General features: G+C 48.8%; 1 protein-coding gene and 1 long non-coding RNA gene across 5 annotated transcripts; one reads left to right on the forward strand and one right to left on the reverse strand.

The window, feature by feature from the left end:
* Positions 1 to 510: 510 nt before the first annotated feature.
* Gm16618 (predicted gene, 16618) lies at positions 511 to 7,158 on the reverse strand. The gene is made up of 3 exons (NR_167658.1): positions 7,017 to 7,158; positions 3,081 to 3,287; positions 511 to 1,130 (listed from the first exon to the last, which is right to left on the reverse strand). It is a non-coding gene; the product is annotated as a predicted gene, 16618 (long non-coding RNA).
* Positions 6,327 to 23,391, forward strand: Dvl3 (dishevelled segment polarity protein 3). Of its 4 annotated transcripts, none has more exons than XM_006521780.3 (16): positions 6,332 to 6,733; positions 11,634 to 11,703; positions 12,788 to 12,909; positions 13,030 to 13,139; positions 13,321 to 13,453; positions 13,630 to 13,723; positions 13,897 to 13,966; positions 15,017 to 15,156; positions 15,284 to 15,360; positions 15,467 to 15,534; positions 15,645 to 15,794; positions 16,327 to 16,458; positions 16,630 to 16,797; positions 20,155 to 20,370; positions 20,458 to 20,868; positions 21,662 to 23,391. In XM_006521780.3, exons 1-16 carry the CDS (start codon positions 6,573 to 6,575, stop codon positions 21,691 to 21,693), a joined length of 2,154 nt encoding a protein of 717 aa, XP_006521843.1. In that variant the 5' UTR covers positions 6,332 to 6,572; the 3' UTR covers positions 21,694 to 23,391. The 4 variants fall into 4 exon arrangements, 3 of the variants coding, with proteins under 3 accessions (XP_006521843.1, NP_001334105.1, NP_031915.2); NM_001347176.1 differs by having other exon boundaries at positions 6,364 to 6,733; positions 13,318 to 13,453; XR_003951755.1 differs by having other exon boundaries at positions 6,327 to 6,733; positions 13,318 to 13,453; positions 16,327 to 16,490; positions 20,458 to 23,391.
* The last annotated feature ends 419 nt before the right edge of the window (positions 23,392 to 23,810 follow it).

A 23,810-nucleotide genomic window follows, 5' to 3' on the forward strand; every position in this document is an offset into this window, starting at 1 on the left:
TTTTTGTTTTGGTTTTTTTGGTTTTCGAGACAGGGTTTCTCTGTATACCCCTGGCTGTCCTGGAACTCACTTTGTAGACCAGGCTGGCCTCGAACTCAGAAATCTGCCTGCCTCTGCCTCCCAAGTGCTGGGATTAAAGGCGTGCACCACCACCGCCCGGCTATGACAGAACTTTTTAAGGACCCTTCTAGTAAGGGTAATAGAGAAGGCTTCTCTGAATTATGAAGCTAAATTGGCTTAAAGAGGAAGAAAGGTTATGAGAGCACATTAAAACAGAGATGGCCAATTCTACATGGAGAAGTGCCTATGAAGAAATCAGAAAAGTGTGTCTGTAAGAACAACAGGAGGTAAGTGTCAATATTTTGAAAAATTAAAAAAGGAATAGTAAGGGCTAGAAAGTGGCTCAGCAGTTAACAGCTCTTGTCCTTACAGAGGACCTAGGTTCAACTCCTGGCACTTGCTGAGCATAACTCCAGTTCCAGAAAGCACATGATACACAAACAAGCATGTGAGCAAAACATTCATTCACATGAAATCTAAAGAAAAATGATAATAGAGCAGTAAAAGGTGACTTAGGCGATTCTTGCTGCTGGTATTAATAAGTGTTATTAATAAGACCAGCCAGTGTCCAGTGTAAGGTCTGGGGCCTCAGAGGTAAAGGCCTGGAGGTACAGACAGGAGACCACGCAGAAATCCGCTTATGAACAAGTTCCTGCATACACATGCCATTGCCCCTGGAGAAGCCAGCCAGGTGATTAGCCTCTGCTCTGCAAGAAACAGGCAGTTGAGTCTTTGATTAATAGTAGGGAGGAAATCACCAAAGAACATGTTCAATAAGGTCATGAGAAACCAGGCATGGAGCATGTCTGTAAAATAGAGATCTGTGTATAATGTCTACTAATGTCACCGTGGAACAAAGCACTTAAATTGAAGCAGCTCATGGATGTCCTCAGTTAAACAGCCAGTTTAAGACAAGTCCAGGCTATGTGACAAGTCCAGGCTTGTCTCAGAAAAAGCCACAAGTTTCCAAACTGACCGAGCCTGTGGGTTCCTGGCATGATGAGAGTCCCAGGAGATTTCAACGTGTCAAAGCCGCTGGAGTCATCAGATATGTGAGGATGGGATATTAACTTGAATGTAAAGAATTAAGGAAAATGCTTGTTTTAGAACACCATAGCTACACAGTTGCTTGACCCCCTAGTCCAAAACAACTCGTGGGGAAAAAAAAAGATGTCCTTTGAATATTGACATTTTTCCTTTTCTTGAGCCTCCCACAGGAAGACTCTGCCCTTTTATCACCCTATAGTGAAACTTACTTATTAGTAACTCTTGTACATAAACTTCCAACCTGCATTTTAGTGCCTTAAATGCAGCAGAAGCACAGATCCAAACATTAGAAGAATCCTCCAAAAAAAAAAAAAAAAAGCCAAGAGCAAAATACACAAAATCAAGGAATCTCTGGTAAAGTAGGGTAGAATTATGCAAACTCAAAAGAGAAAACACTGTCCATAAAGAAAATGTCATAGAGGGGAAGAGTTGGAAGCTAAGGAGTTCCCATCCTGGTATACTTGTTTTTAGTCTCTGAGCATGCATAAATAACAATATATTGGGTAGGTAAAATCTGGTATACTGGATAAGTAAGTAGCTAGAAAGGTTGTAATAATAGAAAATCAAGGGACAGACAAGGTAACCCTTTGTCATGGGAAACACCCTGGGATGGACTGGGGGTGGGGCTCCCATACGTCCCAATATCAAATTTGATTGAATCATTCCCTGTCAGCTTCAGAGAAACTCATCCACAGAGCAATTAAAAGATTTAATGAGAGCTGGGCATGGTGGCGCACACCTTTAATCCCAGGTGGATTTCTGAGTTCGAAGCCAGCCTGGTCTACAGAGTGAGTTCCAGGACAGCCAGGGCTACACAGAGAAACCCTGTCTGAAAAAAAAACAAAAAAAAAGAAACAACAACAACAAAAAAAGATTTAATGACTGTTAAAAAGAACACTGCTCTGGAAAATCAAGGACAAGAAAGCTTCGGTAGATAAAACAAGAAATTCAGGAAACCAAACCAAAAACCAAGTATTTTGGTAAGCTGCTATAAATGTTTAGAGACCAAAGCTAAAAGTACAAATAAATGGCGTTGAAATTGAAGGTTTAGTTGACACAGGAACAGATGTAACAAGTTTCACCAAAATCTTGGCATCCACATTGGCCTCTTCAGGAGCTAAGTATGAACACTAAAGTCTAAGTGTTTATCTCAGGGAAAACCAAGTTCAAGGTGGGTTAAGAGTGTAGGGCCAGAGGACAGATAGAAAAATTAAAGCCATGTGTGGCCAAAATAGCCATGAATTTATAGGAATGTGATTTGTCACAGCATGGAAAACACAGATTAACATTCCCCAATCTCAGAAACAAACCATAATATTAATAATGCTTCTAAAAGTATATTCAAAGATATTATCAAGAACAGTCACAGACCATTTAGGTTGTCCATAAGCAGGGCATAATAACTGTTGGTCTTTTAAAGGGACCAACTGCCCTACCTTTAAAATGATTAACTGACAGCAGGGCGTGGTGGCGCACACCTTTAATCCCAGCACCCAGGAGGCAGAGGCAGGCAGATTTCTGAGTTCAAAGCCAGCCTGTTCTACAAAGTGAGTTCCAGGACAGCCAGGGCTACACAGAGAAACCCTGTCTCGAAAAACCAAAAAAAAAAAAACAAAAAAAAACAACTGACAAACCTGTGTGGGTGGAATAATGGCCTCTGATGTCAGAAAAAGTGGGAGAGTGGAGCAAAATACACAAAATCAAGGAATCTCTGGTAAAGTAGGATAGGATTATGCAAACTCAAAAGAGAAAACACTGTCCATAAAGAAAATGTCATAGAGGGGAAGAGTTGGAGTCTAAGGAGTTCCCCAGCCTGGTATACTTGTTTTTAGTCTCTCCAAGCATGCATAAATAACAATATATTGGATAGGTAAATATTGGATAAGTAAGTGGCTAGAAAGGTTGTAATATAGAAAACCTTGTAATGAAGTGAAATTGTCAAAAATTGAAATTAATAGCAGCGAAAAGGATACCAAGAGTCAACCCAGAGGAAGTGAACGTAGGATTATCACAGAGAGGCGCACGGGAAGAAGGTGAAGGGACATTCAGTTTAAAGGCTTGAGACTTGGAGAGAGGGACGTTACTTCTAGGATGCTGGCTGAGGAGGACGGTCAGCTGGATGCTTTCTCTGCCTCTGAGCTAGCAGGCTTTCACCTCAGTATCTGGCTCCCAAGTCTTCACTGGTAAAATTGAGTGATAGAGATTTTGTTTAAAAACAACAACAAATACCTTCAAATTTATGAAGGAAAATTATTTTCAACTCAATTGTATTTTTTTCTAAGTGTGTGTGTGTGTGTGCGCGCGCTCACGGGTTTGTGTGAAGGTGTTGGGGAGCACACGAGTGGCAGCATGCCTGTGGAGGTCTCCTACCATATGGATCCTGGGGATCAAACTAGACTGCCAGGTCTAGCCTTGCACCAACCTCAACCTCAATCATATTCTAGACATACAGCTCAAAGAATCTGGGCCTTAGTGGTATAAATCATGCCTACATCCACAAGACCCAATAAACAAACAAACAAATCCCTTTCTAGGTGTAGCACAAACCTGTGATCCTTGGCAGGACTTCCAGTTTTAAGAGCAGCCTGAGCTACATGCAGTCTCAGCTACAGAAACACCAAAACCAAAATTGCATCTATCTTTCTTTCTTCCTTTCTTTCTTTCTTTCTTTCTTTCTTTCTTTCTTTCTTTCTTTATTTATTTATTTATTTATTTTTAAGAGCAGCCTGAGCTAAATGCAGTCTCAGCTACAGAAACACCAAAACCAAAATTGCATTTTTCTTTTTTTTTTTTTTGATTGATTGATTTATTTATTATATGTAAGTACACTGTAGCTGTCTTCAGACGTACCAGAAGAGGGCATCAGATCTCATTATGGGTGGTTGTGAGCCACCATGTGGTTGCTGGGATTTGAACTTCGGACCTTCGGAAGAGCAGTCGGGTGCTCTTACCCAGTGAGCCATCTCACCAGCCCCAAAATTGCATTTTTCATGCTTTCAAAGAGACCTGTCAAAGGATGCAGTGAGCCTCACTAAAATAGAAATAAAGTGTCCAAGAAAAAAGATCCAGCTTGGAGGAGAAGTGCCCCTGGGGATGCAGAGAAGTCCCAGATGACAGCTAGATAGAGACAGCAGGCAGTGTTCACCAGAGCAAACAAAGCTGGTTTACCTAATAGATTGGACTGGTGAACAAGATGTGTCCTGAAAAACTGCATTGTGTGCAAACAATTATTGGTTTAAAAAATAAATAAATAAAGCCAGGCAGTGGTGGCGCACACCTTTAATCCCAGCACTTGGGAAGCAGAGGCAGGCGGATTTCTGAGTTCCAGGCCAACCTGGTCTACAGAGTGAGTTCTAAGACAGCCAGGGCTACACAGAGAAACACTGTCTTGAAAAACCAAAAATAAAATACAAACAAACCAAGAGAAAAAAAAAAAAAAAGCAAAAGAAACAAGTAATATACCAAGCTTAGCAGTACTTTTACTGTCAGTGTTAAGTACTCTCGACTTAACAATCATGGCTTCAATATTTTAAGAAAGTAAAAGTGGGAAGTTAATGGGCAATGTCTAGAATGTGTAAATCAAGAAATAAGCCAGGCATCACATGCCTGTAACCCCAGCCACTCCAGGAGTGTACAGGCAGGAGAGTAGAAAATTCAGGGTCATCCTGGACTCTGTTTTTAATATTAGGGCGGGAGAAACAGCTCAACAGTTAAGAGGGCTTGCTGTTCCTACAGAGTTTAGTGTCTGGCATCTCAGCAGGTGGATCACAGCTTCCCGAAACTTTTTTTTTTAAGATATATATTGTCACTGTCTTCAGACATCACTGTCTTCAGACATACCAGAAGAGGGCATTAGATCCCATTACAGATGGTTGTTAGCCACCATGTGGTTGCTGGGAATTGAACTCAGGACCTCTGGAAGAGGTCTTAACCACTTAGTTCTCTCTCCAGCTCCTGTGACTCTAATTCCAAGAGACTGACACCCTCTCCTGGTCATCTCAGATACCTATAATCTGTGCAGGGGGTAAAAACAAACCTTGAAAAGTTTTAATGCATTTTATTTATGCACAGACATTATTTGGAGAAAAAGATTAAATGAAGGATATAAACTGAAAACATGTAACTGCTACTGAATGCTTTCTGCTTATAATAAAAAAATTGGTTATGATGTAATGAGAAAAAGTCTAGAGAGGTATATAGATGTCAGATTATTAAGGGCCTTGTGTGTCATGTTGAGGGTATATGAAAGTCATATTGGGTAATGTGAAGAGGTTTCTGGGCAGAAGAGGTGACTGAAATGCAGGCATGTAATCAGAGAGAGAACTCAGAAGCTTGAGGCAGGAGAATTGTCAGGAGTTTCAAAGCCACACCTGACATACATTGTTACAGCTGAGAAGCTGAACCACCAACTGACTATAGGTAGTTTTGACATCTACTGTCCCAATCATACAGGGTTTCTCTGTTTAGCCCTGGCTGTTCTGGAACTTGCTCTGTAGACTGGCTGGCCTCCAACTCAGAGATTTGCCTACCTATCCAGTGTTTGGACTAAAGTAATGTTCCACCACACCTGGCTGCTTGCATTCTTTCTTAACTCAAATTTTTTCTTTTCTCTTTCTTTTGTCCTTTTTTTCCTCTTCTTTTCCTTTCTTTCTTTCTTTCTTTTTCTTCTCTGTATTTCTCCCTCTCTCTAAGAGAGGAGTTCCCTCCATAGTCCTGCTGTCCTGAAGCTCTCTGTAGGCCAGGCTGGCTTAAACTCACTGAAAGACACCTGCCTCTCTCTCCTGAGTGCTGGAATTAAAGGTAAGCGCTACCACACCCACTCAGTCCATTTCTCAAACTACTTGTTCATAGAGACGCTGAGATTATAGGGATAAAAACTTGAACTTGCTCAGCCCTCAAGGAACTCAGTACGGTCCGGTGGCAGCAACTGTGCTGTCAGCAGAATCCAAAAATCCGAGTTGAAGCCACCCGGCATCCAGGGATCCAGTTAGGTCTTCAAATCCATTCTCTTCTGCAGTCGGTGACACTTCTCTTCCATCCCTCCCCTCCTGCCCGGGACCCTGCACACGGTTCCGCCAGTCCCACCGGGCTGAGACTTCCAGGTCCAGCTGCCTGAACCCGGAGCACAGGGGACCCAGCGCCGCCCTGTGGGTGGGCGGGCAGTCGGCCGCAAGCAGCCAGCGCGGCTCGGAGGCGGGGCGGGGCCGCACTGGGCTCGGCCCAGAGCCGGGAGGGCCCAGGCCACCGGAAGAGTCGCGATCGCCAGCGGAGCGCCGGGAGTGGGGAGCGGAAGCGGTGGCGGGCGGCGCTGGGACCCGGGAGCGGCCGGAGAACAAGGGAGCTGGCGGCCCGGCCGGCGGCTGAGTGGGGCTGAGCAGCGGGCCGCGCCGAGCGCCGAGCTCTGCCGGAGAGGCCCGGCCCCGCTGCCCAAGCAGGCCGCGCGCCGCGGGGCCGAGGCCGGAGCCATGGGCGAGACCAAGATCATCTACCACCTGGACGGCCAGGAGACGCCGTACCTGGTGAAGCTGCCCCTGCCCGCCGAGCGCGTCACCTTGGCGGACTTTAAGGGCGTTCTGCAGCGGCCCAGCTATAAGTTCTTCTTCAAGTCTATGGACGACGATTTTGGGTGAGGATGGCCCCCGCCCCGCCTCCCGGGAGCCCGGGTCGCTCCGCTGCTAGGGGCCAACACAGCCAGTTCCGACTCCCCTGACTGCACTGGTTTCTAGCCCCGCTTCCAGCAAGGGAGCGACTCGGTGACTTGGGACACACTTGACTTTGAGGGACTCCCAGTCACCTCTTGGAGGCCTTGCCCCCCTGGTCCAGCGAGACGTCCCTCCCTAAGCAATCGGTTCCTACCATTCAAGCCCCCTCACCTCCCCACGGTCCAGCGGCCCCCCCCAGAGACATACATCCTTTCCACTCCAGTCCAAAGCCAGAATTCTCAGTCCTTCCAGGTGCCACCATTTAAGCATAAAGTTGGAGTATATTGACACCCGGCCTGCCTTCCCGGTCTTCTGAGCTCTGCAACTCAGAGCCTTATTTGGAGTGTGCTGTATCTAGGGCTGTAGCTGGTGGGACTTTGAACTGGAGAAGGAGGCGTTGGGGGCTGTTCTACCAGGCTGGATGATGGACCTGATGTTTGTCAAGCAGATTCCCCTCTCCCCTGGGCCGATGGGGTGTTGCCTGACTCAGAGGAGTTCTCACTAGCCAGGTGCTGGGGCCTTTTCTTTCCTGATGGTAGTCCCAGCAGAGATGTTGCATAGGGCTTCAGAGCCTGGATGGGAAGACTAGGAAGGGCCTATTGATGTTCTCTCTTGTCTTCCCCTCCCTACCCTGCTGCAGGGCTTTTGATGGGCAGTTTGGAAGCTGGGACTGCCCCTTTAAGAGAGGTTGGAATGTTGGAGCCTGAGGGTTTTGTAGCAGCTGGCCTGAGAGGGGGGTGGAGGGGGAAGACACACACACACACACACACACACACACACACACACACCCCTCTCCAAGGGGCTGAGGCTTGCCTACATTAACTGGACGGTCGGCCTAGAGGCTATGGAGAACACACACACACACAAACACCCTACCCCTCCCTGGGCCCTTCAAGGCCTGAAGGTCCCTCTGATGCACTTGCCTGAGGCCTGCACTGTGCTTGCAGCTGAGGCCCCAGAGCTGGGTGAGGGGAGATATCCCACCACCACCCCCAACCCCCCGCCCCCTGTGTACATTAGTCTGGCTTCTCTCCCAAGGCCTGCCCTCCCAGCCCCAGGAGGCAAGCACCTTCTGTCTCCTGCCGGACTTATTTGTCATTTTCTACCCCTGGAACTCAGCATTCGATGAATTCTTAGAAGTGTTTGTGTGTGTGTGTGTTGGAGAGTGGAGAATAGATCTATTACTGATTCTGTTCTTGCCCTGGGATGAGACTCTTGTGTGATAATGATTGTCTGGCTTTAGTCTAGAATAGGCAAACCTGGTTGAAAGACCCTGAAAATGATATATCTGGAAGAACTAAGGATAGGAGGTAGGTGTCTCAACCTGGCATGAGAGGAATAAGAGTAGGGTCTTTCTTATTATCCGAAGGAACTGGGATAATATTTCAGGGTATGCTAGGCCAGATGTCTTGAGGGGTTAGAATCGTCTTGTATCTCTACCCGGACTTGCCTCTGGGGACCACTGTGAGCTGCTTCCTGCTTTCCTAAGGTTGTCGTGGGAGCAGGTCTAACTATAGTTATAAGAGGGCCCCCATTGCATCTGCTCACTGCTCAGGAATATCTTTCTTTAAATCAACTATTGAACTAAGTAACATTTATCATATGCCACTTTAAGCCATTTTGTATCTACCCGTGGTCCTTGAAGCACCCTTTGCAAAATATCGGTTGGCTGTTCTACCAGAATTGAGACCAATGCTAAGAATCAAGTGGGTGTTCTTATTTGGCTTATTCCCCCCAATCTACGAGAATAAGTGAGCAAAAGACCCAGCAAGGCCATCCTTTTCAGAGTTAGGATAGCAGAGGATCCCGTTGACAGCTTATTTCATTTTTTATTTTACAAGCCCATCATATGGTACTTACAGTCTGCCTGACAGTGATGTCATCACTTGTACATCTTGCATCTTGGAGTCCTCACACCAGTCTATGAAATGGACACTGATGAAAATCAGGAGACTAGAATGAAAAAGGCCTCAATAAAGCTGACCCTAGGCCACACAGCTGGTAAATGACAGAATTTGTTTGGATATGGGGGACTCTCACTCCAAAATATAAAGTCTGGATCACACCATTGTAGAGGTGTGTGTGTATGTATGTATGTATGTATGTGTATGTGTGTTTGTATAGGTGTCAGAGGGAGAGAGGGAGAGAGAGAACATGAGAGAGAGAGACAGAACGAAAGAGAGCACACACACACACAACACCGGTGAGGAATACTATATTATGTAAATGGCCATTCTATAGATTTCTCCTCTCCAGAAGGATGGTAAGCCTTGGCAAACTGGGAATGTCAGAGGCCACTTCAGGCGGCCTAGGCCAGTAACCCCCGTTGACAAAGCCTGTCAAAGGAGGAAGCCTGCTGGCCTCCACCTCAGGTTCAGAATGTGGGACCTAAGGAGTCCCCAACTCTCACCTGGTCTCCAAAGCTATTTGTGAAGCACGGGGTAGACTTAGTGCCATTAAGTTCCTTGGGAGAGTCAGGGAAAGGGCTCAGTGCATAAAGGCCATTGCCACCAAGCCTGGTGACCTGAAGTCTATCCTCAGGACTCATAGAGTAGAAGGAAAAAGTTGTCCTCTGACCTACACACACACACACTAAAATGTAATAAAGTTTTTAAAAAGAAAAGGAGACATACTTAATGTGTGAGTGTGGATTTACTAACAGTTGGAGAGTCAGTAACTAGTTTTTATTATATTCTTGGACCATACCTGTCATCTAAGAATTCCATTTACCAGGATGAGACAAAGGTTGGCTAAATTAAATGATATCTCTAAGGTGGGAGAGCTACTGTGTGGTAGAATTGAGAGTTGGGCCTGTGCTTACCTGACTCAGTCTGAGTGAAAAGGAGAGGACAGGTCTGGTGAGACTGCTGTGGAGCCCAGATAGCCAAGCTCTACCACGGCAGGTTCTAGTCCAGGTTCCCCCAAAGCTGCTGCTGATGGTCGCGAGTCAGCAGAGGTTTGTAGAGCATTGGCGACCCTCTAGAAAGAGAAGAAACCCCTGCAGTATGGGAGTGTGTGTGTGTCGAGGGGGTAGGTCTGCTAAGGGAGATGAGGAGACTCGCAGGACATAAGAGTCCTGTGTGTTACATGAATCCTCTTTCCTCTTGAGGCCAGGTTGGCTGGTAGGTCTGGGCTGTTTTCTTGGGGTCCTTGCAGCACTAGAAGTGGTAGGGAGATGGAGCTGGGAGGGAGGACCGTAGGCTTGGATTGCCAGCTTCTTTGTGAGTTAAAGAATGTGACTACTACAAGGAGCCAGACCCTTCGCCCCTCTAAGGAGGGAGGGAGGACCAAGCCTCACGGCTTCTGTGCATCCTCAGCCTGTATCCCCCTAGCTGATGATCATATTTGTCTAGCTCAGTGCTCCTGGGGTGCTTGATAGCCTACCTCTCCACAGTTTCCATCCCCATCTCTGGCTCTAAACCATAGTTGTTATCCAACTTCTGGCCCCTATCACATTCCCAAGGCCAGACTGCATATCATGACCACATTAATGCCCCACCCCAATCTGTCATCAAAGGGGGAAAAGTGACACGGAGGGAAAGAGAATTGAAGTCAGAACAGCCTGGGGTTTAGATCCAGCTCTACCGCCTCTCAGTATGATAACCATGATGAGTAACCAAATGTCGGTTTCTTTGTTCCTGAAATGAGAATTATATTCTCTACCTAGTGAGGCTGGAGTAGCCTTGGCTGTCCTGGAACTCTTTCTGTAGACCAGGCTGGCTTCCAACTCAGCCTGCCTCTGCCTTCCAAATGCTGAGATGTGCCACCACTGTTTTTCTGTTTTGTCTTTAATTATATGTTCTAATTATAGGAGTAGAAGATGTAGCAGATAAGAATGCAGAGTCACACAGGCTAGGACTCAAACACCAGCTTGTGAGTGGTGTGATTGTTGATAGATTATTGAACCTGAGTTTAGTTACCCACCTTCTACATGCTACAAGTGCTTAGCAGAATGGTAGGCTCATAAGGCATGCTCAGTAAACATAAACAGTTGTCACTGTTAGTTTCTTCCTTTTGGGGGGTGGGTGGGTGAGAGTCCTCATGTATCCCAGGCCAGCCTCAAGCTCCCAACCTTACACTGATCCTTCTGCCTCCTCCTCTGCAGTACCGCGATTACAGGCATATGGAACCATGCCCAGCGCATGTAGTGTGTGTCAAATGTCTTTGTATATGCTGGGCAAGCATGCTGCCATCTGAGCTGCATTGCCAGCCTCTTTCCTTCTTACTGTTTGTAACAGAACTACATTATATAGCCCAGGCTTGCCTCATAATCCTCCTGCCTCAGCCTCCCAAGTGCTGCCTGGGATTACAAATATGTTCTGTGTGGATGGTCACGGAATGCCTTCTCTTTCCTAGTTCCTCTAAGCTCCTTTCCGCAGCTCTCAGAACAAAGTATTCCTAGTAGAGAAGAGAAGAATAGTAAGAATTGTACCTTTCCCTTTGAAGGTCAGAGAGAAAGGAAAGTCATGCTGGCCATAGGTCAAGCACCCTGGAGGTTCTGAGTGTGCTGTGTGACCATTATAATTTCCAGTCACCTGATGGCTGAGCCGGTGCTCCAGCAAGGCATTTGGCCCAGATACGGCCCTGCCAGAGGGATGGCCCAGAATATTGTGTGTTTCCTACTTCCAGCTTCTCCCCACAGCTCCTGGCTCTTTGTCCTACTTCCTGGAGGTGCTAAGGGGCTGTCCCTAGTCCCTCCTCACAGCTGAGCAGTCTTGTGTGGATGGCTTGATCTCACACTTAGGGTCGAGGACAGTTTCAATCATGGGGACCCTCAGTTTTCCTACATCAGAAGTGCTCTCTGACATCACCCTTTCCTTGCAGGGTGGTGAAGGAAGAGATCTCGGACGACAATGCCAAGCTACCCTGCTTCAATGGCCGGGTGGTGTCCTGGGTAAGGAGCCTGCAGCTCAGCCTCCAGCTGCATCCTGGTGTTGGCTAGAGGGAAGGAAGGCATAGCTGGGGTTGCAGCTGGAGGGAAGGAAGGCACAGCTGGGGTTGCAGCTGGAGGGAAGAAGGCATAGCTGGGGTTGCAGCTGGAGGGAAGGAAGGCATAGCTGGGGTTGCAGCTGGAGGGAAGAAGGCATAGCTGGGGTTGCAGCTGGAGGCAAGGAAGGCACAGCTGGGGTTGCAGCTGGAGGCAAGGAAGGCACAGCTGGGGTTGCAGCTGGAGGGAAGGAAGGCATAGCTGGGGTTGCAGCTGGGGGGAAGAAGGCATAGCTGGGGTTGCAGCTGGAGGGAAGGAAGGCATAGCTGGGGTTGCAGCTGGAGGGAAGAAGGCATAGCTGGGGTTGCAGCTGGAGGCAAGGAAGGCACAGCTGGGGTTGCAGCTGGAGGGAAGGAAGGCACAGCTGGGGTTGCAGCTGGAGGGAAGGAAGGCACAGCTGGGGTTGCAGCTGGAGGGAAGGAAGGCATAGCTGGGGTTGCAGCTGGAGGCAAGGAAGGCACAGCTGGGGTTGCAGCTGGAGGGAAGGAAGGCACAGCTGGGGTTGCAGCTGGAGGGAAGGAAGGCATAGCTGGGGTTGCAGCTCAAGCTTTTATGCCTCCGTATCCAAATCTGCCTTTAGTTTTCTAATCATTTCTTATCTTAGATTCTTCAGCCTTTAATGACATGTGAGAAAACAGTGGAGGGAGGAAAGGGAGAAAGATTCAAAGATCTCCTGCGTCCATCCCGACACTTGCCTGCCACTTGGCATCCCATGACCTCTGTGCTCTGCCCCAGCTCTGCCTCAGAAACCCATGCCTGCCAGCCCCTCCTCTTACACACCTGCTCAGAAACCCATGCCTGCCAGCCCCTCCCCTTACACACCTGCTCAGAAACCCATGCCTGCCAGCCCCTCCCCTTACACACCTGCTCAGCTGCCCTCATGTGGCCCTTTCTTCTCTGTTCCTCTCTGTCCAGTCTTTTCATACCCTGCTGGAAGCAACATCTTGCTTCTCCTTGGCACCACTGTGACCACTCATTTTCTTTCTGGCAGCTGGTATCTGCCGAGGGCTCACACCCAGAGCCGGCCCCTTTCTGTGCTGACAACCCGTCAGAGCTGCCACCTTCGATGGAACGCACAGGAGGCATTGGGGACTCTCGACCCCCCTCCTTCCAGTAAGTGTGTCTTGAAGGTGGGAATGGCCCATGAGCAAAGGGCAGCTCAGTTCAACCCAGGGCTGGGGAAGGGAGCCCCCAGCCTTCTCTCTTCTCCACCAAGTCCTCTCTACCCTTTAGCCCTCATGCTAGTGGGGGCAGCCAGGAGAATCTGGACAATGACACGGAGACCGACTCCTTGGTGTCTGCCCAACGAGAGCGGCCCCGACGGAGGGATGGCCCGGAGCACGGTGTGTATGCCCACTTCCAGCTCCTCTCGGCAGATTCCAGCTAGCTTCCCGCCTCTTTACCCTACTTCCCGAGTTATGGCTATGCCTGGGCCCTGTTCAGGCCCTGGCTTGCCTGCCTCATATCCCTTGTTCCCTGCATTGAGCCTTGTATGGACCCAGCTGCCTATCTCCCTTGCAGCAGCCCGACTCAATGGAACCACAAAGGGTGAGCGGCGACGGGAGCCAGGCGGCTATGACAGTTCATCTACCCTCATGAGCAGCGAGCTGGAGACTACCAGTTTCTTTGATTCCGATGAGGATGATTCCACCAGCAGGTGGGGTTTGATTTTCCTAGGTACAGGGATGGGAGTGAGGCGGGAAGTGACCAATGAGGCAGCTGGTTCTTCACCGCTGGTGGGATGTGGCCATTGTGAGGGGACCAGGGCTCTACTGTGCCTTTTATGAGGCAAGGATGGGCCAGCCTGGTGGGGAACGACTTTGGACCCCACAGGTTCAGCAGCTCCACAGAACAGAGCAGTGCCTCACGCCTCATGAGAAGACACAAGCGGCGGCGGCGGAAGCAGAAGGTCTCCCGGATTGAGCGGGTATGGGCTCTCGGATGTTCAGGGACTGAGCAGGAGGTTAGACTGTGAGTCCTTCCTAGGCAGGACCACAGCTCTTTTCTTCTTCAGAGCCCTTCTGCTCGGTTCAGTGTTTGTGGGACCCCTCCTCCCCACCCCCTGTACCCCCTGCTGCTCACAGACACCCTCTCTTCCAGTCCTCGTCTTTCAGCAGCATCACAGACTCCACTATGTCTCTCAACATCATCACCGTCACTCTCAACATGGGTGAGTCTGGGGGACACTGCCAAATGCCCATGCTGGGAAAGACAACATACGTGTTCTGGGGTTTGGAGTGGGAGCTCAGCAGTATAGTACAAGGCTCTGGGTTCCATATGCAATACAGGGAGAAAAAGATATGTTTCCTCTTCTGCAGTTATGCTCTGTAAATACTGACTGAGACATCATGTAACCATTTCAGTATTTCAGAGTCAGAGCTGTAACAGGTAAACCAAACTGTGAGAACAGAGCATGGCACCCTGGGAGGCTTCCTGGGGGAGGAGTCCCTGCTCACCTTGCCATTACATACATCTGTACTCTCTGACTTCTGACTTTTTAAAACACAGCTAGTGCCTGGTAAGATGGCTCAGCAGGTGGGCCTGCCACCCAGCCTGATGACTGGAGTTCAACCCCTAGAACCTGCATGGTAAAAGGAGAAGTTGACTCCTACTAGTTGCCCCCTGAACTATACACACACAAACACACACACACACAGAGAGACAGAGACAGAGACACACACACACATGAGTGCCTTCTACAACAAAACAAATAGATAAGAATGTGATTTTAGCCGGGCGGTGGTGGCGCACGCCTTTAATCCCAGCACTTGGAAGGCAGAGGCAGGCGGATTTCTGAGTTCAAGGCCAGCCTGGTTTACAGAGTGAGTTCCAGGACAGTCAGGGCTACACAGAGAAACCCTGTCTTGAAAAAAAAATAAACCCAAAAAAAAAAAAAAAAAAGAATGTGGTTTTAAAAAATGTAAAGGCAGCTAAATATAACTGGAAGAACTTTAACTTGGAACTTAAATCTGAGTTTACTTCCTGCTGCTTGCTGTCTTAGAAAGGTCGCTTAGGTCTTACCTATGTGTAAAGTGTTCAGAATCTCTGCCTCACAACCAGTAGGGAAATTAAAAGCATGTCAACGTGTACACTGTACAGTAATGTTTATGTGGTCAGTGATATCAGTCAGTTATTGCCCCTTTCTGCCCTGTACTAACAAGGGGCTGGGAATTTGGGTAGGAACCCCACCCTTCTCAAGGTGTTAAATTATTCCCTGCAGAAAAGTATAACTTCTTGGGCATCTCCATTGTGGGCCAAAGCAATGAGCGAGGTGATGGGGGCATCTACATTGGCTCCATCATGAAGGGTGGGGCTGTGGCAGCTGATGGACGCATTGAGCCAGGAGATATGCTACTGCAGGTATCGTCGACTACCCTGGGTGGGAGGAGAGTAAGGAGTTCCTGTGGTCTGGAGGGAAACCCTCAACCCAGCTCCCCTGTCCATCTCCTGAGCACTCCATTTCCTCACTCCTAGCCCTCTTTCTCAGGTAAATGAGATCAACTTCGAGAACATGAGCAACGATGACGCAGTCCGAGTCCTTCGGGAGATTGTGCACAAGCCAGGGTATGAGTGGATGGGGTTCTAGGGAAGGTGGGCAAAGGCGTCTCTGGCCGGAGACTTGGTCTGGCCTTCATACATCCTGCCTTTATGAGGACAACCTTGTTTTCAGGCCCATCACTCTGACTGTAGCCAAGTGCTGGGACCCAAGTCCTCGCGGCTGCTTCACATTACCCCGGAGTAAGTAAACAGGGCTCATCCGTAAAGTCGGTGTGGGCTGTGTAAGCTCTACGCCTTCTCTCTTCTCCTTACGTGGATGGGCGGCCTGTGACTCCTCACCCTCCCTGCAGGCGAGCCCATCCGTCCCATTGACCCTGCAGCCTGGGTCTCTCACACGGCAGCCATGACAGGCACCTTCCCCGCCTATGGCATGAGCCCCTCCTTAAGCACCATCACCTCTACCAGCTCCTCCATCACCAGCTCCATCCCTGATACAGAGCGTGAGTATCCAAGCCTGTCCCTCGGACCCGGCAGACAAGGCCAGGTGGGAGGATTGATGAGGACCCGCTTGTGCATCGGGGAGAGCCTTTGAGGGGGCTCTACTCATTCCAGAGACCTCACTCCACAGCCCTTCCCCAGAGGGCACTCAGCCTCCCTGAACATGGTTTGCTTCTTAATGTACGGTGAGCGCCCACAGAGCCTCAGTTTCCTCTCATACAATGGGGCTACCAGTATATCCTTCGCCAGACTTCTCTGGGGCTTGACAAGAGGCTCTAACTCAGTGGTACTGTGTGGCATGGAGGAACCCCTCGGTTTTCCTGTCGTGCATGTGCTTAGGTAGCTGCATGAAGTCATTGAGTTATTCTCATGTGTCCTTGTGAAGGCACTAATCTATTCACTTTTACAGGAGGGAAAACTGTTCAAGGAGCTGACACTGGGCTTGTCACTGTTGAGTGGGAGAACTAGGATGCCACTCCTGTTTTCCCAACTCCACAGTGCCTCTTTGTCTCACTACTCTGCCCCTTCCCCCAGGCCTAGATGATTTCCACCTCTCCATCCACAGTGACATGGCGGCCATCGTAAAAGCCATGGCCTCCCCTGAGTCAGGGTTGGAGGTCCGAGACCGCATGTGGCTCAAGATTACCATTCCCAATGCTTTCATCGGTGAGAGAGCCTTACTACAAGATGAAGGACAGGTTGTGGAGACAGGGAACAGGGTGGGGTGGGGGGACCCAAGATCTTCCTTGGGCTATTCCTTTGGGTTGTTAATCGCCCTAGCCCCATAGCTTCTGTGAAGCCAGAGGAACCCAAATCAACTGGCAGACTTGTCCCCAGGCTCGGATGTGGTGGACTGGCTGTACCACAACGTGGAAGGGTTCACCGACCGTCGGGAGGCCCGCAAGTATGCTAGCAACCTGCTGAAAGCTGGTTTCATCCGCCATACCGTCAACAAGATCACGTTCTCCGAGCAGTGCTACTACATCTTTGGCGACCTCTGTGGTAGTACGTGTCTTCCCCCCACCTCCCCCACCCCTATCCCCATGCTGACCTTTGAACTTGCAGCAGTCCCTCAACCTTAGCCTCCTGAGTGATTATAATTTTATGCCTCCACCACACCCAGAATCCCCACCTTCTTGTCTCCTGGGAGTAAGGAGGTACTCTATGATATGACAGCTGATTCTAGGCATCGTAACTCTAAGCTTTTCTGGGGTCTGGCTTAAAGCTTGAAGGCTCTACAGCACAGAGTACCCTAGTCTTCATCGTCTCCCATCTCCCTGTGGAGCCTGCCTCTCTCTAATTGCCTGTTCTGGGCTTGACATGGTGCCATGGTTTCTGAGGTGTCATCTGGTCATCCCACTCAGCCTTTACCTCTTAGTGGGGGGAGGGGTGATTATCAAATGAAGACATAGATTTATTGCTGTAAAATAGTCTATGCTAGGCCTCACAATTAGAAACAAAGGAGATAGGCTTTGGTTCCAGGTCTTCTGACTCTAGTTCCCACTGCTCTGAGTTGCTCCAAGAAGCATGGTCTCAGCAAGACCAAGCAGCACCTGCCAAACAAACCCGGGTACTACCGGGTCGGGATATGGGTTGGCATCCCGGTCTCTCTAAGAGCCCTGGGAGTAAAACTGTACCATGGTGTGAAGCTGGAGAAACCTGTCAGGGTCAGGTTGCAGAGGACTTTACAAGCTCCGCACTGAGGAGGTTAGAAAAAGCCCCTGAGTATAATCCCTACGGAGATCCCTCCTTAGCCTACAGAGGACCTCACACAGGCATTGCTCTTCCAGCCAGCAGCTGAATCCTAGCCCCAGCAGCTGCCTCTGCCCAGAAGAGCTTTTACACCTGCAGTGCTGGCTGACATCCAGAGCTAAGTCAGAGTGCTTCTGGGACTCAGTGGCTGCTGCTACAGAACGCCATCTCTTGCTAGAGATTGGGGTTCCTGGCCCTTGGCAGCTCTTGTAGAGCTTGATAGGATTTTTGGACTCTGACAGTTCTGAGTTCAAACTTTACTGTTACTATGATCACAGTAGGTACTTTGGCTTCTAAGTCCAAGTTAGAAGTAAGATAGAACTCATCCTATAGATATATCTTAAGCATAACATAATGTATGTAAACCCACTTGGATAGTGTGTGACCCACAAGAAGTGCTCCATAAAAGTTGCCTACCGTTCATGTATTTAACTGATTATAAGATGCGCTCTTTATTTTCACTGTCCATTATCTGAAATTGGGTCCACCTTCCATTAGTAGTTTAGTAGACTCATAGAAATGGGTTATTATTGTCATTGTTAGCAGACATCAGCCAAGGGCCCCAGACATCTTGGGACATACAAAGCTTCCAAGATAGCTATGGCAGTTTTGCTCAGAAGATGTTAATTTCCTGGGCCCAGGTGAGTCTTCCACATAGGCCACCCAAGAGTTGGCTCAGGATATGCTGACAGAAACGCCTTTTCCTTCTTAGAGGCCACAGTCTGTAGAGTGGGGAGTGTGGCGGGCTCAGTGAGGAACTGAGTGCTCACTCTGGAGTTTATTGTTGCTCCTCTAGATAGCACCTTATCGGCTAAAGACATCCACAGGTCTTTGAGTGAGGCCACTGCTTTCCTTCACTGTCTGAATGCTGCCAAGTCAGAGGCTTGACTGACTGGCAGGCTCCATAAGCAAGCTCAGAGCCTCACCCTGGCTTCTTCCTGCAGAGCTGGCTCGATCACCTTAGGTTTGGAGGAAGATCTAATGGTGTGGGTGGCTTCTCCCGGGCAATTATAGCTTTCTTAGAATTCGGGTGCCTGTGAGCAGGTCCTCGGCAGGCAGTCGGGAAGTCCTAGCTCTTGAGAGGACTGCCTACCTTTAGGAAGTACACAATTTCAAGGATGGAAGGAGTTCGTGAACTAGTGAACTAGTGCCAGTTCTGGCTACAAGCAGGATCCACATCACAGAGGAGACACTTGAGTTGTTCTTTCTGGCCCTTCAACCCCAGCTCCACTCTCCACAACAGCACCAGTAAAGTGTGATCAGGGCAAGAGCCTTCTATAAAGGAGGCCCTTAAAAAAAAAAAAAAATTGGATTCATTTAGGAATCTGCCTCCTTCTCTTAATTAGCACTCCCCTATTGCAATTAGTCTGAGTTGGCAGACTTCCCAATCCTGCTGGAATGACAGATGTGCACTTGAACACAGCCCATTTGGACCTCCTCTTCTCTCCGGCTTCTTCTTCTGAGACAGGGTCTTACTTATATAGCTCTGGCTGTCCTAGAACTCACTATGTAGACCAAGGTAGCCTTGAATTCTCAGAGATCTGCCTACCTCTGCTTCCTGAGTGTTGGAATTAAAGGCATGAGCTACAATACCCAGCTCATTCTGAACTTTTATTTTTAAGATTTATTTAATTTTTGCATATGAGTCTTTTGCCTGCATGTACATCTGAGCACCATGTGCATGCGGTACCTATAAAGGCCACTGTATTTAAGGAACTGGAGTTATATACATGGTTGCGAGCCATTTTATATATGCTAGGAATCAAACCCAGGTCTTCTGCAAAAGCAACAAGTGGTTCTAATTGCTAAACTATCTCTCCACCCTCACCCTCATTCTGGGCTTGTAGTACATCATCATCATCGTCATCGTCATCACCATCATCGTTGTTGTTGTTGTTGTTATTGGAGGGGGGGCAAACGTTCACCCAAGTTTCCCCAAACGTTCCCCCTTCTAATTACCGGAAAGGCAAGACTATAAGCATCTTTCAGCTTCTGCCCTGCCTACAGCTCGGGTTAGCTCAGGCTGCTCATTTATCCTCTCTGGACTTTTGTTTCCCTGCCTAGAGAAGTGGTTATTACCTCGTTCAGGGATTGCTGTGTAGTGTGCTCAGTGAGTCATGGCACAGTACCTGGAGGCTTCTAGTACTTTAGCCTTCCACATTCCCCAACTTAATTTCCTCCCACCCAAAGGGGAAAAAAAAGGCAAAATAAGAGGTAAGGGATGTGTGGGGTTGATTTTGTTTCATTTTTGCTCTGTTTTTGTTTCATCCCAGTCTTTATTTTTCTTTTCTTGTTTTTGTTTTTGTTTGAGACTGTATGATAATGGAGCCTAGGCTGGCTTCAAACTTACCATGTAGTCTAGATTGGACTCGAACCCATATCAGGTCTCTTGCATCTGCCTTCCTAGTACTTAGGGAGAAACTTTGAAGGTATTGGAAATTAGATGTGGGGATTAGCTGTAGAGCTATTGAGAGTGCCCAAAGAAATCTGCAGGCCTCCTGTTCTGGACATAAACTTTAACACTGTTTCCTGCAGTCCATCTTTGGCTGGAGACCTGATTGTAGGTGTGGAACCACAACAGACCAGTTTACTTGAGTCCTCTTTCCACAGACATGGCCAACCTATCGCTTCACGACCATGATGGCTCCAGTGGCGCCTCTGACCAGGACACACTGGCTCCTTTGCCGCACCCAGGAGCTGCCCCTTGGCCTATGGCTTTCCCTTACCAGTACCCACCACCTCCGCATCCCTACAACCCACACCCAGGCTTCCCAGAACTGGGCTACAGCTACGGTGGGGGCAGCGCCAGCAGTCAGCACAGTGAAGGTAGGTCAGAAAGACCCAGCCAGAAGGATCAGCAGGGAGCCCAGGTCACCTCTGCACCTCCATCCTGGGCCTGTGTGTTTCCTACAGGCAGTCGGAGCAGTGGCTCCAACCGAAGTGGCAGCGACCGGCGCAAGGAGAAGGACCCAAAAGCTGGGGACTCCAAGTCAGGTGGTAGCGGCAGCGAGTCAGACCACACTACACGCAGCAGTCTGAGGGGGCCACGGGAGCGGGCACCAAGCGAGCGATCAGGCCCAGCGGCCAGCGAGCACAGCCACCGCAGTCACCATTCGCTGACCAGCAGCCTGCGCAGCCACCACACACACCCAAGCTATGGCCCACCCGGAGTGCCCCCTCTCTATGGTCCCCCGATGCTGATGATGACCCCGCCGCCGGCAGCCATGGGTCCCCCAGGAGCCCCTCCAGGGCGTGACCTGGCCTCGGTGCCCCCGGAACTGACGGCCAGCAGACAGTCCTTCCGCATGGCAATGGGAAACCCCAGTGAGTTCTTTGTGGATGTGATGTGATCAGGGCCCCTCTCCAGCTCTTACCTCTCAGCCGGCTGCACCCCCATCTCCATCAGTCGGCCTTTTTTTTTTTTTTTCCTTTTTTTTAAAAACACTTTGGTACCTGAAAGGGAAATAAATGGAACTAACTGCTACTGTTTGCTGGTAGCAGCAAGGATGAGGGTGTCTCTACTCATCCATGCTACAGCCCCTAACCTGCCTCTAGTCCAGCTGGTGCCTCTGCCCACTAACCAGCCCCCATTCCACCCAGTTCTGGAATTCCCAGGATTTTTCAAGTCCCTGGCTCTGCACTGCTGTTGTTAACTCCTGATGCTCCACTCGCACATTTAGGAACTGACCCCTGGGGTGTCACACCTTAAGCCCACCCTTTCTACCCTCAGTCCCCTTTTGCCCACCTCCTTAAGCATGTGTACAGAGTTCTTGATATTGCCCCACCATACTGACACCGAAAAAAGGTCTTTTCCTTTCTAACTGCCCTGCCCGCTGCGTCAGACCTTCACCCTACAGCTGTAGCCACCTCGAGTCGGCATCTGTGCTGTCTGTCCCTGCTTGGACCCAATCAGAACCCCAGAGAGCCTCCCCTCAGCTGCCAGGGCCACTAGTGGCTTCCAGGGACTATCTCTGCTAGGCCTAGACCCCATCCATGCCTGTCCTGTGTGCTGGTCCCCTGAGATCTAACCCTACTAACCAATAGGCTCATCTAACTTCTGAGCCTGAAACAGTTTTCTTCTTTTTTCTTCCTTCAAATTTCCCTGGGCCTGGAGCAGCCAAGAATTTCGGGCTCTTTGACTTTCTGTGAGTCCCCAGGAAGGGGAGGCCCAGCCTCCAAGGAGACCAGGAACTCTGCTTCAGCAGCCCCTCAGGGCTTCCCAAGGATGTCCAACCCTCACACCCACACTACAAGGTCACTAGGCTTCTGGGAAGGACCTCAGCTTCCCCCAGGTGTAAGACTGTTCTTCTCAGAGAGAAGTAGAGAAGTTTGCTTCCCTCCACCTCGTACACATAGATATATACATACACGTGAGTCTCTCTCTCTCTCTCTCTCTCTCTCTCTCTCTCTCTCTCTCTCTCTCTCTCTCTCCGTACACATAGATATATACACACACGTGAGTCTCTCTCTCTCTCTCTCTCTCTCTCTCTCTCTCTCTCTCTCTCACACACACACACACACACACACACACACACACACACACACACACACACACACACACACACACACACGCCTCAGGGCTGGTCCCTGACCGGAGGGCTGGACCCTTCTTCCAAGTCATCCCTAGATATGGGGCTGGTCCGTGACTGCCCTCTCCTCTTCCTGCTAGCCCTTACGCTTCCCATACATGTTCCCAATGTCTTTGTACTTGGATAAAGCCCAAAAGATGGGCTCCACAGAGGGCTGTCCAGGTGACTGACAGGCCATTCTCTACTTCCCTCCTACACCCCCACCCCACCCCCATATCCTTATAACTGTTCTGTTTTCATCTTCTCCATGAGACCTGGGAACACAGGCCAGTTGGAGCTTAAGCAGACAACTGGGACTTCCAAACAGCTCCAGTTATTTTGAAAATTGTTTTCTACCTTAAATCACAAATTTCTCTTTAAAACTCTGCTATATAAACTCTGACTTATCCAGACTCTTAACTCTTCAGGGCAAGGGTGTCAGCTGGGAACATAGCTCTGTAGTGTCTGCCTAGCATGCCCCAGCAAATGTCTCCCCCCATCAGGATGTCCTTAGTCCAGGTTTGGGGGCAACTTGAAGTAGGGCTGTTTTGCCATTCATTCATCCGTTTAACACCTTTTCTGGGATTTTAATGAACAAAGGGCTATGTTAGAAGCATGATTTGATCTTAGCTGTCTTCGGTTCTCTCTAACTCTGCCTTTTCCTGTGATCTTGAGAATCCCTCGTCAGTGCTCACTTGTGCGCTGGACGCCAGTACCCTTGTCATCCTGTCTTTGGCTCACATCTCCTCCTTTCCCACTCCCATGATAGTGTCAGCCATTCTCTTCTTAAGCTGTTGATATGCTGGCCACTTCTAAATCTGGATCTCCAACCCCAGCTTCCCCTCTCTTTAGACCTGTTTTTATTACCCACTGGACATCTCCACAGGCATGTCCATAATAGTCAAGCATTATTCCTCTTGAATTCCTGTCCTGGTGACCTTCGTTACAAGCTACACCTACATGGTATTAGTCAGCATCACACACCCTTCTACTCTTGACACTCTGAAGTTCAGCTGTTCCTCTCCCTTTCTTAATTTACAGAGCATGGGATTTGGAGTCAAGTTGGTTTGGGCTTGAATTCCAGCTCTCATTTTTGGTTGTGTAAAAGAGTTATTTAACCTCTCTGGAGCCTCAGTCCTCCCATATGTAAAATGATGATAATAATACCTACCTCACAGGGTTGTTGTGAGGAATTAGATATTGTACGAAAAGTGCCTAGCACAGTGCCTGGCACACAATAGAGTAGGTGCTCAATAAATGGTAGCTATTATTATTATTATTATTATTATTATTATTATTATTATTATTAATTTACTCTAAACCAGCAAACTTTTAGGGTATATTGGGAAGAGAAAACCTTTGCAAAGATAGATATGAAGCCTTGAATGATAGTTCAGGAGTTAGAAGTTTTTGGGTTTTCGCTACTTAGAAGGAGATTGCTAGGAATAGTAGGGTTAGCAACCAGATTTAAGCACCCACCCACTTCCTTTCTGCCATAGAAGTCTCTGGCCTGTTTAGGCAGCAGGATGTCTCTGTCTCCTGAGAGAAAAACCAAATTTTCCTGATTTGGCAATAATCAGACAGCTGTTTGTGTCCAGGTTGGCTCTTCCTCATTCTCTCAGTTTGGATATCATAGGAAATCTTTTCTCTCCTTTTTTGTTTTTATGAGACAGGGTTTCTCTTTGTAGCCCTGGCTGT

This window comes from Mus musculus, chromosome 16, assembly GCF_000001635.26.
Source record: "Mus musculus strain C57BL/6J chromosome 16, GRCm38.p6 C57BL/6J".
Lineage (NCBI taxonomy): Eukaryota > Metazoa > Chordata > Mammalia > Rodentia > Muridae > Mus > Mus musculus.

Excerpts from the sequence above, each read along its gene's own strand:
- Dvl3 (NM_001347176.1), top strand. The coding sequence starts at position 6,573 with ATGGGCGAGACCAAGATCATCTACCACCTGGACGGCCAGGAGACGCCG. Across the intron at positions 13,967-15,016 it reads CACCGTCACTCTCAACATGG|AAAAGTATAACTTCTTGGGC; the intron begins GTGAGTCTGGGG and ends TATTCCCTGCAG. Across the intron at positions 20,371-20,457 it reads CAGCAGTCAGCACAGTGAAG|GCAGTCGGAGCAGTGGCTCC; the intron begins GTAGGTCAGAAA and ends TGTTTCCTACAG.